The sequence below is a fragment of the Salarias fasciatus genome, chromosome 6 (assembly GCF_902148845.1).
Source record: "Salarias fasciatus chromosome 6, fSalaFa1.1, whole genome shotgun sequence".
Classification (NCBI taxonomy): Eukaryota; Metazoa; Chordata; class Actinopteri; order Blenniiformes; family Blenniidae; genus Salarias; species Salarias fasciatus.
Window position 1 is genome coordinate 21,174,988 of NC_043750.1, and position 16,230 is coordinate 21,191,217.

At 40.7% G+C, this 16,230-nt stretch overlaps 1 protein-coding gene across 2 annotated transcripts in view; it reads right to left on the bottom strand.

Annotated features, from left to right (window-relative positions):
• inpp4b (inositol polyphosphate-4-phosphatase type II B) overlaps positions 1–16,230 on the bottom strand; it is a 161,030-nt gene that overhangs the window by 132,111 nt on the left and 12,689 nt on the right. For both annotated transcript variants that reach the window (XM_030093257.1, XM_030093256.1), the window contains exon 3: positions 6,514–6,632. In XM_030093257.1, the coding sequence (XP_029949117.1) occupies positions 6,514–6,632 (119 nt within the window). The remainder of the gene's footprint in view (positions 1–6,513; positions 6,633–16,230) is intronic.

A 16,230-nucleotide genomic window follows, 5' to 3' on the forward strand; every position in this document is an offset into this window, starting at 1 on the left:
ACAATGAACACAAGGATTGTGTGGTGTCACTGCATCCTCTATTCCTTTTTAGAAGTACAATAATAGCTCAAAGCCAGTCGCAAAGACGTCAGTTTTTTTTTTTTTTTTCAGTTTTTCTTGCACTATGGGATAGCTCAACATTTCAGTAAAGGCGCTGAAGAATTTAGGGATCTCTCTAGTTTAATTTAAACTCCAACACATACAATAAAAGCTCCATGATATAAAACATTTTTATGCTAAGATATTCAACTAAATTGATAAAGACGAAATGTTTACAAGCCTGCAAATTTATACACACCTCCAAATGTAAACTTTAACACCATTATGTCACTTGACAGGGATGCACAAAAGCAATCGCAAGCAAAAAAAAAAAAAAAAAAGGTTTTCATTTCAGCCTCATCCAGAAAGACCACAAGTTCATGTTACCAGTTACTGAAAGCTCTACAGAAGGAAAACTACTCAGTTCAATAGACCCAATGGTATATTCATGAACATTGCAAAGAGATAACCAGAGGCAATACGAGTTTGATCTCAACCACCAAATGTATGATACTGAGAACAGGCAATAATCACGCACTTACCATTTAAAATGTCAGTGTACACGCAGACGTTTAACTGTTAACGCTACTGAAGCAGTCACCGGAAAAAGAAAAAAAAAAACGCTCTCATTAACAAAAGTGGTAAGGTCAAAGGTTAATTTTGGACTGCACCCAACGGCTAAATCTTACCACTCTAGTTTTAAGCGTGTATGTACAAATAAATGTCTTCATTACTCAATTTATTAACCAGACAACAAATAACATTTTCACATCAAAACTAAAGAACTCTTTCTTTCCTCACTCCCAAAAAGAGACAAAGTACACACACACACACACACACACACACACACACACACGCACAATCTTGTATTTCTATCCTTGTGGGGACCGTCCATTGACTCCCATTCATGTCTAGCCCCTAACCCTGACCCTAACCCACACCACAACAAAGCCTAACCCTAAAGAAATGTTTTTGCACTTTTACTTTTTTCAGTAACAACAACATGGCCAAGAAAACACTGTTTCTCCTACTTAGGACCGGAAAAAGGTCCCCACAAGGCACGTCGTTCCACGTTTTGCTATCCTTGTGGGGACATTTGGCCCCGACAAGGATAGAAATACAAGAACACACACACACACACACACACACACACACACACACACACACACACACACACACACACACACACAGTCTTGTATTTCTATCCTTGTGGGGACCGTCCATTGACTCCCATTCATGTCCAGCCCCTAACCCTGACCCTTACCCTAACCCTAACCCACACCACAACAAAGCCTAACCCTAAAGAAATGTTTTTGCACTTTTACTTTTTTCAGTAACAACAACATGGTCAAGAAAACACTGTTTCTCCTACTTAGGACCGGAAAAAGGTCCCCACAAGGCACGTCGTTCCACGTTTTGCTATCCTTGTGGGGACATTTGGCCCCAACAAGGATAGAAATACAAGAACACACACACACACACACACACACACACACACACACACACACACACACACACACACACACACACACACACACACACACACACACACACACACACACACACACACACACACACACACACACACACACACACACACACACACACACACACACAGAGTTTTGTGTTCAAGTGTGTGATTGCATACACAGCTAGTGTTCAGTCCCACCTCCTCATCAGGCCACTAACTCTACTGATTCATCAGAAAATCTTCCATGAGCTGACTGAGGGGAAATAAAACCAGTCTGATTCCAGCCTCTCCAGACATAGTGATACTGGTCTTGGGGCCCAGTGGCACACTGCTGCCCAGTCATGAAGCTGTGCGGTTTGTGTTCGCTAACATCCTCAACACACACATACATCATTCAGCACGTCGGGTCCAGACATGGTGGAACCAATGCATCGCTTTGAGCCGAGTACACATTGGGACGCTATCAGTACAGCACATGGACTAAACAACAGACAGAGCCATTATACTCAAGAAGGTGCAGGTACACACACACACACACATAAACACAGGCCCATACATGCACCCACCTTCCTCCGCGGCACCATGAATAGGCCTCATTCAGACTTACCAGCATACTTGGCAGCCTCTGCGCTGGTTGAAGCTTCTTAGTGCTACTGATGGGCTGAGATGGGCTGAAGTGGTAAGCCTGTCTCCATTTACACTGAGAAGTAAGCCAGCCTGTCATACAAGTGGTCAACATATGCTCTGGGAGACAGCTGGCTCGCTCTTGTCTTTTTGTCCAATTGGTTTGCAAATCTCAGAGGACTGGCCAATTTAGGCCATTAAAAGGGTGTGTGCATCTGAGTTGTGATTGGCTTAGGGGGGGAAGTATGACTTCTCTGGTTTGAGTCTTCCTACACTGGGGTTTTTTTTTCTCTCTCTCCCTTGACCGGTCATAATTACAAATACACACAAAGCCGAGACTCTTTGGACTCATTCCAAGCAGGGGGCTGCATGCATGACTAGCTTGACATCAAAGGCCATTTTATACTCTGGCTTTGCCTGACGTCAAATCCCCTGGACAACCAGCACTCCTGGACCCATTGCCCATGTTTCAGGAATGAGATTTTCCTACAGACATTAGAGTTTGGCAAAAAAAAACCCCAGCTCTTTCCATCTCAATTTCTCATTTCTAGTGTCACACTAAGTATTCAGAGAAAGCATGTGGAGGAAAAATCATTTAGACTCTCAAACAAAAAAGGCTATTTCTTGCCTCTGAACCCTCAAAAAGAGGTAGTAGATAGCATTTATTTGTCAACAGCTTCAGATACAGTTTGTCCAAATGTTTCCAATTGCACTTTAAAGAGATTTAGAGGGCTTTAGATTTTCTACTTTAGCTGTCACTGGGCTTTTCTGTTACACCAAGAGTAGATTAAGATACAGTACTCGCACTGAGGCACACACTCCCTTTGAGAAGATAAAAACTGTCTGTCGTATAAATATGACATTGTGCCCCAGTTTCATACTACATTAATGCTGGTAGGTATAAAATATGCACAGATGTTAACAGTATGCTGTTTGAACAATCAAACAACAAACCTGTCTACTTCACGATTGGACTGGCATTTCTTGGGCAAATGCACTTTGTACACATACACAACGTAACCATTTCACATCTGAAAACAAAGACAACCTTTTTTCAAGACGAGAGTTATTGCTTTGTGTTGCTTATTTTTTTTCTCTTTCTTCACTAGAGCCTGTCATATCACTATCTCCTCTGCTCAATTGTTTCCAGAGTAGCTTATTCATTTCAGATGTGTTTGTTGTAAACTGTCAAATGACTGAATCAACATTAATAAACATCACAAAGTAGGAAAACTGGCCATTTCTACAGTTCACTCAGACTGGAGCAAAATACAAAACAAAGACCTCTGTTCAGATGCAGTTCTACAGACAGAAACACCTTCATAAGCGCAGTCAGAGAAAGTCAAATTGGACTGACTGGTCAGAGCTGACAGAAAGGCTTCAGAAACTTCGATAAGAACTATTTGCAACTGTGTAAAGCAGAAGAAACAATTCTGAATGCACAACACGTCCAGCCTTGAAGTATATGGGCAACAGCTGCAGAAGACCACACCAGGTTCCACTGCTGTCAGTCAAGAACACAAAGTCGAGGCTGCAGTGGCCACAAGCTCACTAATACTGAGCAGTAGGGAGACAGAAAAACAAAAACAAAGACAGATGCAGGTCTGATGAATCTCGACTTCTGCTGAGATTGCAAGACTGTCAGGTCACAATTTGGCAGCAGCTGCAGGAATCCATAGTCCCAACCTTCCTCGTGTCAATGGATCAGATGCTGCAACCGAGTCAGAAGTGTTTTCTTGGCACATTTTGTGTCTGTTAATACCAATCAATAATGGTTCAAATAATACTGTTCATCTAAGAAAGGTTGCTAACTTTGTTCATATTTTTAGAGCCATAATTACCCTCCACTCAGCTGCTAAACAATTATGTCCTCCCGGATCATCAACATGTTTTTGAAATACGTCGGCACGTGATTGACTACATGCAGTGATCACAGGATTGTATTGACTGTATTCATAATTTAACGGCCTGTCAGTGTGAACGAGAACCGGAAACAAAAAAGAACAGACTTCTCACCTCAACACAAAAGCACAGTTTTATAGAAAACACAGGGTCAAAAGAAGTGCATTCCACCCCAGAGTCACCCTCAACTGAGATGTAAACAGATCAAGTTGAAATATTGTCTCTTTTCAAAAAGCTTGAATTTTCACTCATTCGCTTGCTTTCTTTCGGTTGACAAGGTTTTTTTTTTTTTTTTCCTCCCAAAATAAACTGTTGAATACTATATTCAGCTGTGTAAATGTGGAAAAATAAATTTTGGCTAAAAAATCCTATTAGCACTGACTTCTCTTAGCAACTGACTAATTTTAACCATGTCACATAATCTTTTTTTTTTTTTTTGTCCAATTGCATAATGCTCATTTATGTTACAGTGGTGGGAGATATTTTAGGCACTGTAGACTTAAAGATAGACTTTACTATCACTGTACTTTTGGTCGCATTGTATCAAACTGTTCCAATAAATAATTCCTGGAAGAGGTCAGTGGTTTCAGCGAGATAGCTGTAATCTTCACATCAGAAAAGATTAAATGCTATCTGGTTGTTTTTCACTGACCTCTGCCTTGTGATTCATGGGTGAGACTAGAAAGGACTGTGGAGCAGCTGGCATGTTCCATCATTTGTCTCTTAAATTAAAACCTTATATCACCTACAGTGGATTCCTGATGATACACACTATCACATGAAAAGGTCTAATGGTGAAGCTTTTCAGTCAGCACAAAGCCGACACCAGCTGTTCAGCGCAGGCATCTCGGAAATGTGACAACAGGAGAACCAAGTGGCGGTTCAACTTTCTTTCTCTGGTCAAACAGATAAATGAACATCTGCTGCTGCTCTATTCATCTCAACACTGAAAACTTAATTCAAAACTGAAAAGACAGCTCTTTTTTTTTTTTTTCCTTGACTGTTGCGGGATTTTTCTTATTCAAATATTACCAATGTGCCTGATCAATCCATGAGAGCAAAATGTGACACTTTATGTAGTGGAACAGATGTTCTCATTTATTACACTGTCCTGGCAACTGAAATAAATAAACAGAACAAAACCCACAAACTATCTGATAAGGTTGCAAGCCTTTCTTCACAGACTGACATAAAGCCACGCTTAATATGTGCACATACCCGTTTTTTGTGAAGTCGAAAGCAGTCCATATCCTCAGATCCTACTCCAAATCCTGAACATTACAGCCATGAAATCAAAACTCCAGCAGCATTCAGAGTGTCTGCAGAGCTGGCTGAGCCAGCATACAGTATCCCACCACATCCTGTATTTACACACACACACACACACACACACACACACACACACACACACACACACACACACAGACACACAGACACACAGACACAGACACGCGCGCTGCTCTTGCCCTGACTGACGGAAAAAGCAGTGGAAATCAGCCTTTGGGAGAGACAGTTATGGTAATTTAGCTTCACTGGATTAGAATGAAAACAGTGTCTCCTTCATACGCACCAGGAAACTTTGCCATCATACAGGGAAGGAAAAAAAACAGAAAAAACTGTGTGTGCTCCCATTGGTCTATGCAACATGTGTTAGTGGGTGTTCCACAGTGGGACGGGGGCAGCTGCACAAAAAAAAAAAAAAACACTTGTGTGGCTGTTGAGTATCCACAGTGTCACACAGGAGGTAATAAAAGAAGAATTTGAAGAGGTCAAAGAGCACAAAAGCACTCTCGCTGTAGTGAACCTTCACACAATAGAGCCGACAAGCAGAGTGTACATATACGTTTTTGAGTGAGTGCTAATACCATAGCTGGCACGGACATCAGTATTCAACTGTCACCGGAAATAAAAGGTTAACACTCATTGTCTGTTCCAGTTCGGTGGCGTTCAGGGGGAAAAAAGATTTTAGAAAAAGGAGGACAGACAGTGATGGAGAGAACGCCAACCAAGATCCAGTGACCCAGAGACACGGCAAAACAACAAACAGCAAAGGTCAGTGACAGGCTGTGACTGTGTGTGTGTGTGTGTGTGTGTGTGTGTGTGTGTGTGTGTGTGTGTGTGTGTGTTCTTGTATTTCTATCCTTGTCGGGGCCAAATGTCCCCACAAGGATAGCAAAACGTGGAACGACGTGCCTTGTGGGGACCTTTTTCCGGTCCTAAGTAGGAGAAACAGTGTTTTCTTGACCATGTTGTTGTTACTGAAAAAAGTAAAAGTGCAAAAACATTTCTTTAGGGTTAGGCTTTATTGTGGTGTGGGTTAGGGTTAGGGTAAGGGTCAGGGTTAGGGGCTAGACATGAATGGGAGTCAATGGACGGTCCCCACAAGGATAGAAATACAAGACTGTGTGTGTGTGTGTGTGTGTGTGTGTGTGTGTGTGTGTGTGTGTGTGTGTGTGTGTGTGTGTCTCCGTCCTTACCTCAACAATCTCAGTGCAGGCATGGGACACGAGGCTCTGCTTGTGGGGATCTATGACAGCCACCTGGACCAAAGCATTGGGCTTCCTGTCTCTGCCCGAGGCCACCAGGTCATTACAAGCTGAGCAGAGGAAGAGAAGGAACAAGTGGGAGGAGAGAAGAAGAAGAAGGAAAGAAGGCAGGAGATGAGAGAAAGGAAGCAAAGAGGATAAGATGAGGGAGGAAGATAATCTTCAAGACACAAATATACGAACACCTATGTGACATTGGGCCGCAAACAGAGAAATGACAATAGATGACACAGAATGGTGGGAAATATACATTGTGAAAGAAAATGGTGAAAATTCCCATCTATAAGCCCCAATTGACAAGCTGAGTCCACATCTAATGATCTCTGTTCAAGAAGCCTTACTGTAAGTGGTGGATAAAAGAAACCCCTTCAACAAAATAAAACTCTGTGATCCCACCACAAGCAGACTGACAAACATGCTTATATGCTGAAAAGCATCTTCCTGCATAGTCAGATGCGCAGTGGCAAAAAAAAAAAAAAAAAAAAAAACCCTGCACAGCCTTGAGCAGGAAAAATGCACAATCCTGCGGTTGCAGATTTTCAAAACACTGAATACAAGAAGACGTGACTCTTGTGTTCACATCTGCTCTACATGAAAGGTCAATAAAACCATCCTGCCTGATATGTAGTAAATTAAACCATATGGCTCTGAACATGTGCATTAATGAGCATCCGTAATCAAGTACAGTAATGAAAACATTTTGTTCAGAAACCTGCTTGGCTTGAGACCAAAATGAGCATTTTCTCCGTCAAACACAATTCTTGCCTGTAAACATCCACTATAATGCTTTCAAATGCACGGTTTCACATACGAACCTGCAGAGAATGCCAAAAAAATTTGAAGAAATAAAGGACAAATAGCATCAGTCAGTGGATGACATTTCTATAAAAACTCAGCAAAGGCTTGAGAATTGGTGTTTGTGTGCAGTATCTCTATAGACTTGAATTTAATGTTTGAGCAACTGAGCAGCAGTGGAGATGAAAGTGATTCTTATAGGAGGAATTTTAAAAATAAGAGAAAAGCAAAAGACAGTTTCAGAAAGAAACAAAGGAGTCAGTAGAAGGGCATCGAATGGACTTTTGCTTTCAGACCTTTTCTCGGATTTAGAGGTGGTTTTTCCAGACTCTCGCTGTTGCATTAGGTGAGAAAAATACGAGATTTCTTTCTCAGTGTTCAAGAGGTGAAAGGACTTCCTTTAACCCTGTGCATTTTGAAACAGATTTTGAGCACAAGGCTTTTTTTTTATGAAAGCAAATTTACATATTGTCACAGTGATCTTTGCCCAATCAAAAACATAGTTAAAACCATCCATGTTCCAGCAGCTATGAAAAAGCTGACTGTCAAGGGTGACTGTCCTTGGATTTTTTTTTTTTTTTTTTAAAGAAGCAGCAGCATAAACAAAGCCGGTGTTTAATGAGCACAGAGAGCGAGCGAGAAAGAGAGTGAGAGAGAGTGAGAGAGAGTGCAAAGCATTTGTAATCGGTGGTTTTACTATGCCTTTATTTCCATTTTCAACAGTTCCTGTGTAAAAGTGAAGAGACTTCATTGAACACAGTACAAAAAAAAATATCCGGATGAAGGGGGACTGACATGATGTAAAATATTAAAAGAATGTTCAGCTTAAGAGAGGGCCTGTGCAGTTCTTCATATTGACAACTGTGAGAAATTCTTTTCTATTGTTCTCACTAAGATTACAATTAAAAAAAAAAAAAAAAATTCATAATCTTCTCAGAACAAATTGAATCTGGTCAAATGGACTTCTTCAGACAACTCACAAAAAGAAAAATAAAAACACCCTACAATGATTTATCATAAAAGTGGAGCATTTAAGTACGAGAGGGGACCCAAAAGTTCCCGGACTGTGGTGATAACTTTTTATTTTTTAATCTTCGCAATTATTTGAAACTGTCACCTTCAAAATACTCTCCTTTGGCTTAAATACAACGCTGCACCCGAGATTTTCACTGTTCAGAAGAGTCGCCATGACCGTGCGTAACTGTGGCGATAAGAGAGAACGTCGATTTTCCCTCCCCCGCCTGTATGCCTGTCTTACCTTTCCGCTGCCGCTCCAGTTTCATCTTTGACAACAAAAAGCAGTCGCCTGGGGCCAGATCAGGTGAATATGGCGGTGGGGAGGCTGGCTGGTCACGGTTTTAGGAAAAAAAATATGCTTTACGCACAACATCTCGTGTTATTTCTGTGCGTAACGGGGCGTCCTGTCGTCTGCTGTCTGTCATGATGCGGCCATTTCCGGGTGCCTTCGTCTCACTGCTTCTAATAACCGCCTGAGGATTATCTGTCTGGATCTCTACAATACTCCCATCAGTTCTGCAATGCCATCAAAAGTCCTGCGTGGATCTACCAAGACGTCTGCTTCAGTTTTTGTGATGTTTTACTCTGTTCTGGAAGTGGATTGTTGTCCTCTGCGTGCCTGGTCTTCCTGATGTAATCTGATCGCTGTTAAAGGGCCAAACCACTCATAAGCCCTAAGAATCCTTCTTAAAGAATGTCCGCAACATGGTGAGTGTTTCTGCCGCTGTTTTCCCAATAAAAAACAAAATGTTTTGACAGAGCACAAATCAGTGGATATCCGCCATCTTGAAAAATCGGAGAGCGGGGTGTAACTCTGTCAACATAAACAATGATTGTCAGCTGACCGCATCAAGGGGGAAGACCAAACCTGGCACAGTTATGCATGAGGCTATCCTGTAGCGACATCTAGCGGCCAAAGTTCAAACTTCATTGTATTTTTTTATTAATAGAATCAGTCCGGAAACTTTTGGGTCCCCCCTCGTACAAGCATGGTGATTTTAAATAAAAGCAACCTATTTTCTATTCTCAGAATGTGGAGTTTGATCTTTGGGGTGCCCCAATCTCTGGCTGTGTTGCTGGATTTGAAGAGCACATCTTCCTTTGTACATTTGATGTTATTGTCTAAGTGTGCTGTGATATTGAGTTGTGATCTGGACCTAAGTGTTGTTCAGATATCTGCACCAGTGAATTAAGAGTTGTACATTCCCCGGTATTAAGTGCCTTGTGTTCGACTTGCTCCATATGTTGGTTGGGCCCAATGGGAGACTGGTGAGCCCATGGCACAGCTACAGTGGGGCAAAGAAGTATTTAGTCAGCCACCGACTGTGCAAGTTCTCCCACTTAAAAAGACAGCGGTCTGTAATTTTCATCAAAGGTACACTTCATCTGACAATGTGGGAAAAAAAATCCAGGAAATCGCATTGTTGGATTTAAAAACAAATATTTAATAACATATTGTAAATTATGGTGTAAAATAAATATTTGGTCACCTACAAACAAGGAAGATCTCTGGTTCTCATAGACCTGTAACTGTTTCTTTAAGAAGCTCTTCTGCCCTCCACTTGTTACCTGTATTAATGGCAACTGCTTTAACTGGTTATCTGTATAAAAGACATCTGCCCACATCCTCAAACAGTCAGACTCCAAACTCCACCATGGCCAGGACCAAAGAGCTGTCGAAGAACACGAGGAACAAAATTGGAAACCTGCACCAGGCTGGAAGAGTGAATCTACAACAGGCAAGCAGCTTGGTGTGAGGAAAGCAGCTATGGGAGCAATTACAAGAAAATGGAAGACATAGAAGACCACTGATAATCTCCCTCCATCAGTGGCTCCTCATAAGATCTCATCTCATGGAGTCAAAATGATCATGAGAGCAGTGACAAAAAGATCCCAGAACTACACAGGGAGAGCTGGTGAATGACCTGCAGAGAGCTGGGACTAAAGTAACAAAGGTTACCATCAGTAACACACTAAACCAACAGGGATAGGTCTCCCTACCTAATCCAGTACATGTCCAGGCCCGTCTGAGGCTTGCTACAGACAGTATTTTTTATATTTAAATGTTTTTTTTTTTTTTTTTTAAGTAATGCAATGTTACTTTGCCTGTGAAGAAGTAACTATAATAACTTTTAAAAGTAATTTGCTCAACATTGGTTAAGACAAAGTGTAAATGAATGGCAGGTCTAATCTGAGCTAAGGTTTGTTTTTGAATTTTATGGAGCCCATATAGACTTTTCTCGCAAATATTGTAGGGTCAAGAATATAGATGCAAATATAGTAGGGTTTGTCAGCTTGGTTTAGAACATGTGACCTGATTCAACAGCTCTAAGACTTGCTCAATTCTCCAGAGTACATCTCATCATAAAACTCACTTCAGAGAACAACATCTCATTTTGGGACTTCATATTGAAACCTACAAGTAAAAGAAAAGACACAAAAGGCTCTATCTGTATACCAAAACATAATCTTAGTTCGATGCCCATTGCCTTTACACCTTCTGCTGATAGTAAGTCCACTTCCATTTGAGAGAATACATGGGAGACCACACTGGACCTAACACTAGCCTCGTATAGTTCCTGCTTAACCTTTCTACTCACCTGTAGGATAAAGGAAACAACCGAAATGTTGATTTGGGATTTCAGCATGAAATACAGTTAACATTCAGAGCCAGTGATTCACTTAGCGGCTGTTGTTGAGAGGAGAATACAGGACAAGGTTGTAGAATATGTTGTATTGCCTCTTCGGGGTTAGTCTAATTCTGAATTCACTCTTCAGGCTCACTGTGGCACAGCTTTTGGACTCGAATTAAAAGAGGTCGCACATTTACTTATTCTTGAAGCACGCTAAAGCGGAGCAGGTTGTGTGCAAGGAAAAAAAAGGTTTTCTTTGTCATGCAAAAATATCTTTCTGTGCATTAATACCCTACTGAAAACATCTGTGACTGGGATTTGGACTGTTGTGTCAGTACCATGAGGAGCAAAAAAGATTTACCTTTTTCTATGCCTCCACTACCGTGTTCAATCCTCATGTCTTGAAGTCAGAGGCAGAGCATAGGTTTCAGCACAGAGGGGGTGGAGCATTCTCGACGGGCCCTTATGATAGTAATTTTATCATTCAAACAATACCTCATGCTACCATCAAACAACACACTAATGCTCACTTTTATTGAGCCAAGCAAACCTATATCCTTCAGAAAGCAGATTAAAGTCACAAACCAGTTCACAAACTTGTTCTGAAGAACAAATGCACACACACACACACACACACACACACGCAGCCTGACAGGTGTCAATCTCAGAGCGCCCGCTGTCCATGGTGCTGAAAGCTAAGATTAAAAACTCACGGGCTGAATCTGTACCATCTTTGATACAGCTTAAATATAAAATGAACACAGCTGGTCTAAAATTACACAATCTATTCAGATAGATATACACACACACACACACATTTATATATATATATATATATATATATATATATATATATATATATATATACACACATATATATACATATATATATATATATATATATATATATATATATATATATATATATATATACACACACAGGATTTAGCCATTATCATTGCATCAAAACAATTCAAAATTAATAGAGATGAAACTTATGTTTTAAAAAAGGCATCATCTTTAATTGAAACGCAGCTAAATATCCATCTTTTTCAGGATTTTTGTTTTTTTATGAAGAAACTGAGTATGACTGCCTGTTATAATGATACAGCTTCAGTCTGTCACATGGAGTGACTGTTGGCTGCTGTGATTATTGTCTCATTCAGATAGAAAATATCATCAGGTTATCAGCAAACGTCTCTTAAGAGCCTCTTTTGACGACATGTACATCTCAACTGCAGAAGCTGTACAGGGCTATAAACATTTGTAGTTGGAAAATGGCAAAACTCCCTGATAAATTTGATGTACAAGGGAGAAAATGGATATGGCCCCAAATCTCAAAATGAATTGAACAGAAAAATAATTCTAGTGCAATCATTTTTAGGATTTTTCAGATATTTTATTTATTGTTCTGAACAAATGCACTATGCAAATCATATTTGTTCTGTATTTCAGATGTCCTGAGTCTTTGGTGTTTTTCATATATATTCAAAACATCTGAGATGTGGGTCTCCCCTTATCTGTGTTATTATATCTGATGTTTCTGATGGGTCAATTGAAATTGATAGATTAGATTGTTTTTTAAAACACAAAAAACAGTTCAAAAACAAACATGATATTGAAGCGCCAGTTAGCATCACCAGGAATTGTCTGTATCCACATCACAGCTTCTCACACAAATTACAAACCGTCTGAAGCATTACTTTTTAGTTCAATCACGACTACTTATATGTATCATCATTTGCCATCTGACTCGCTTCCTTGTTGTCATGAAGACAATACAGACGTACATGTAAAGCTCACACTTACCAGCGGGGAAAAAAAATACCTTCAGGCTTTACATGAACACAGAATGTGATCTGTCTTCGATGCTATGGCACATCACAAGTGAGCTTTCAGTTGAAAAGCTTGTTGCTAACACAGCCATCGTATTGCTCTTTTGTGGGTGTACATGTGTGCATGAAACTCAGACATGCACGAGAGAGGCAGTTAAAATGAACAAGCTTGTATTGATCATACTGTAAATGCTCAGATGAACAGTAGTACAGTCAAGGGATGTTTTGTTTTTTTTTTAATGAAAATACAGCCTCATTACTTTACTCTTCTCAAACATCAGAGCATGAATATGTCTCACACAGTTTGATCTCAGAGCTAAAGATTGTTACCAGGTCTCTCTTTTCAGGAGTTTTCCCACAAGCCCTGAAAACTAACAAAACCCAATTCTGAAAAAGAACAATCTATTGAGTATAATCAATACTCAATAATTACAGACCCATATCGAATCTTCCATTCCTAGTTAAAATTCTTGTAGCAGCTCCTTCGATGCCTTTCAGTCAGGTTTTCATCCACAACACTGCACAGAGACGGCTTTGAATCTCCCTCTTCATCCGAGTGCTGCATTTGACACTGCTGACCGTTACCTACTGGAACACTGGGTGGGCATCTCTGGCACAGAACTAAACTAGAATTTGGCACTCAGAGCGCAGACCTCCGACACAGCTCAAATCAGTCACTAACAACAATAAGAACACCATATATAATAAAAAACATTTTATTTCTCCCCAACACAAACAATGTATGGGAGAAAGCTGTTTGTTGCATGTTCATATCTCAATGTGTTACCTCACAGTGACTGGCACTCTGGAATCCCCCTATTTTTGTCTGTTGTAGATCCTGGGATCTGGAATACTTCCGTGATCTGGATCAGCAGCTGATATCTCTTAGAGTCATTGAAGAACTTACACTGTAATTTTTTGCTAAGCCCCCTTGTCATTTATTGTTGAGTTATGCCCAACTACAGGCCCGCTGACAGCTTTGCCTGGGCCCGGGACAACTTACTGTTAGTTGGGCCCAGTCCTGACTGTCTGACCGGGGGAGGGGGTGGGGGTGATCGGAGCGGAGCGCTGCGTAACACTGCGACGTGCGGTGCACGGAGCGGTGTGGCACGTTGCCTGCATGCGGTGTTGGACCGGGGGATGGGGAGGCGCGGAGTGGTGCCTGCATGCTGCGGCGGGAGCCGTGAGTGGGGTGCTGGATGGGCCCCCCCACCTTTAATTCTGCCCCCCCCCCCCCGAAAAATCACAGAGAATATATCGAGCAGGTCAACCTTTGAATGTACTAAAAAAAATTCAGCAAAGTGAAAAGTTTTGGAGCCAAAAAAGAGAGATTAAAAGTTAGTACTCTCCTTCAGTAAGCGATGTCGAAAGACATTGACAAAGCCAGAAACCTTGATATGATCATGAACTCTGACCTGAATTTCACTACAATAAAACTATAACAAAGACACCTTTGATCATGGAGATCATCAGTATTACTGGGATCCATGTCCTGACATGTAACCTGATGTGCGGGTTTTAAACAGAGCTGAGTGCAGCTGTGTCAAAATTCTAATTCATGTAGGTTAAAATGTATGAACAATAAAAGGGCTTTGGTCACATCTCACGGGTTAAAGACATTCATGAAGGACATTTGTACTATAATAAGTTGGGGTTTTTTTGCTTTGTTGCTATGGCAAAGCTTCTCTTTCTCTGAAGCACTTGACTGATATAAACATATAATAATGCTACAGTGTGCCCATTATCAAACAGAGTCATGCTGCTCGACACTTTGGTGCAAGACACACAACGAAGGGTGGAATTGAGGTTATCTAAAGTATTTTACAGAAATTCAAAAAGGACGTTTAGATTGAATGGATTTTCAAGTTCTACAATTGTTATCTTTATTAAAGGTAACACTGTTCAACAGACTATATTATGCGAAATGGTGCATAAGGAGATTTATCTACACCGACCTTAAAGTCATGGGCCTCACAACCTGCTCTCATCCCACTTAGGGGAAAAAACATGCAAACAGGATCTATCAGACAAATATTTTGACAGAAAGAAAAATGTGCTGTTTTCGTCTGCAAGTGTTCTGAAATTATGTTTATACCGTCAACATATCCTAACATATGACGTTAGACACACAATCCGATCAACTGCCAGGTCAAATCTCAATTATAGCATTTAATAGTGTAAAAAAAAAAGTGCAGAGCGCTGTCATAATTTGAAGCAACACACACACACTCACACACACACACACACAGTAGAGTACTGCAGATAAGTTACTCAGTGTCCCCATCAGTCATCTCAGGGGATGTTTATTCCACTGGCCAGGGGGATCTTCCCTTCTGCGCAGTTAGCTGCAGCCAGGCTGGTGATTGAAATGGGAATAGGTGCCCAACCATGCATCACTAGACTGGGTCTCTTACATGGATATGACACTCGGACTGACCCTGTAAGGTCAGCGCTATTATGATGCTGGGCGGGGATGGCAGGAAGGGGAAATAGAGAGGCTGGCAGAGGGAAAGGATGAGAGACTTCCTCAGAGATACATTAAAGCTTGAGGAAGGAAATCTGAGAGTGAGAGAGAAGATAATGAGGGAGTGACATTGATGAAGGGAAAAGCAGAGAAAGGAGCATTAAAATGCTAGATTCAAACTACAGACTGAAAGCACAATGTATGCAGAAATGTTCCATTATTTATCATTGTATTGCCTGCCTTTGCTGAAGTGAAAATCAATCCAAACACAATATATCTTGCAGTTTCAGTCCAGCACCTCAACTACTAAAGAACCCGGGGACCGATTCCTAAATCACCATAACAATTCAGCAATTGAAGTAATAATCTTTGCTCATCCTTGGAGGCTTCAATTACTATGCTGTATTTATTTTGTGTGATTGGAATATGCCAAGCTCTTTCAAGATGAATTTGGTGAAAATTAGTTTTAATGCAGTAGGCCTCCGTGACCCTACAATGAATCTAAATTCCATTTAATCGAGAGGGGAGCCTCGGGACTTGCCACACAAGACAAATATGCACTCATCTGCAGAAGACACTTGTTCATCATGATAATTATTTCAATATTTCAATTAATTTGACAACATTATTTGGCCGTGACACTGCTTTCCACACCTGTTTGCCAGTGGGTCTGGGGACAATGAGGAGAAAATTAGAACTGTCATGTGAAAAATATGTTTTTAACCTTGGGAATACTGACACGTGGCATCCATATGAATTAAGAGAAAAGTGATGAATCTGACAATGGTAAATTGGTTTCAGTCTCTGGATTGTTATTTGGAATGTCACCTCAAGTTCAGATGAAATTATTGTTAATGTTGTACTTCAAAGTATATCTGTAAAGGTGCAGTTCACAGTTAAAGCT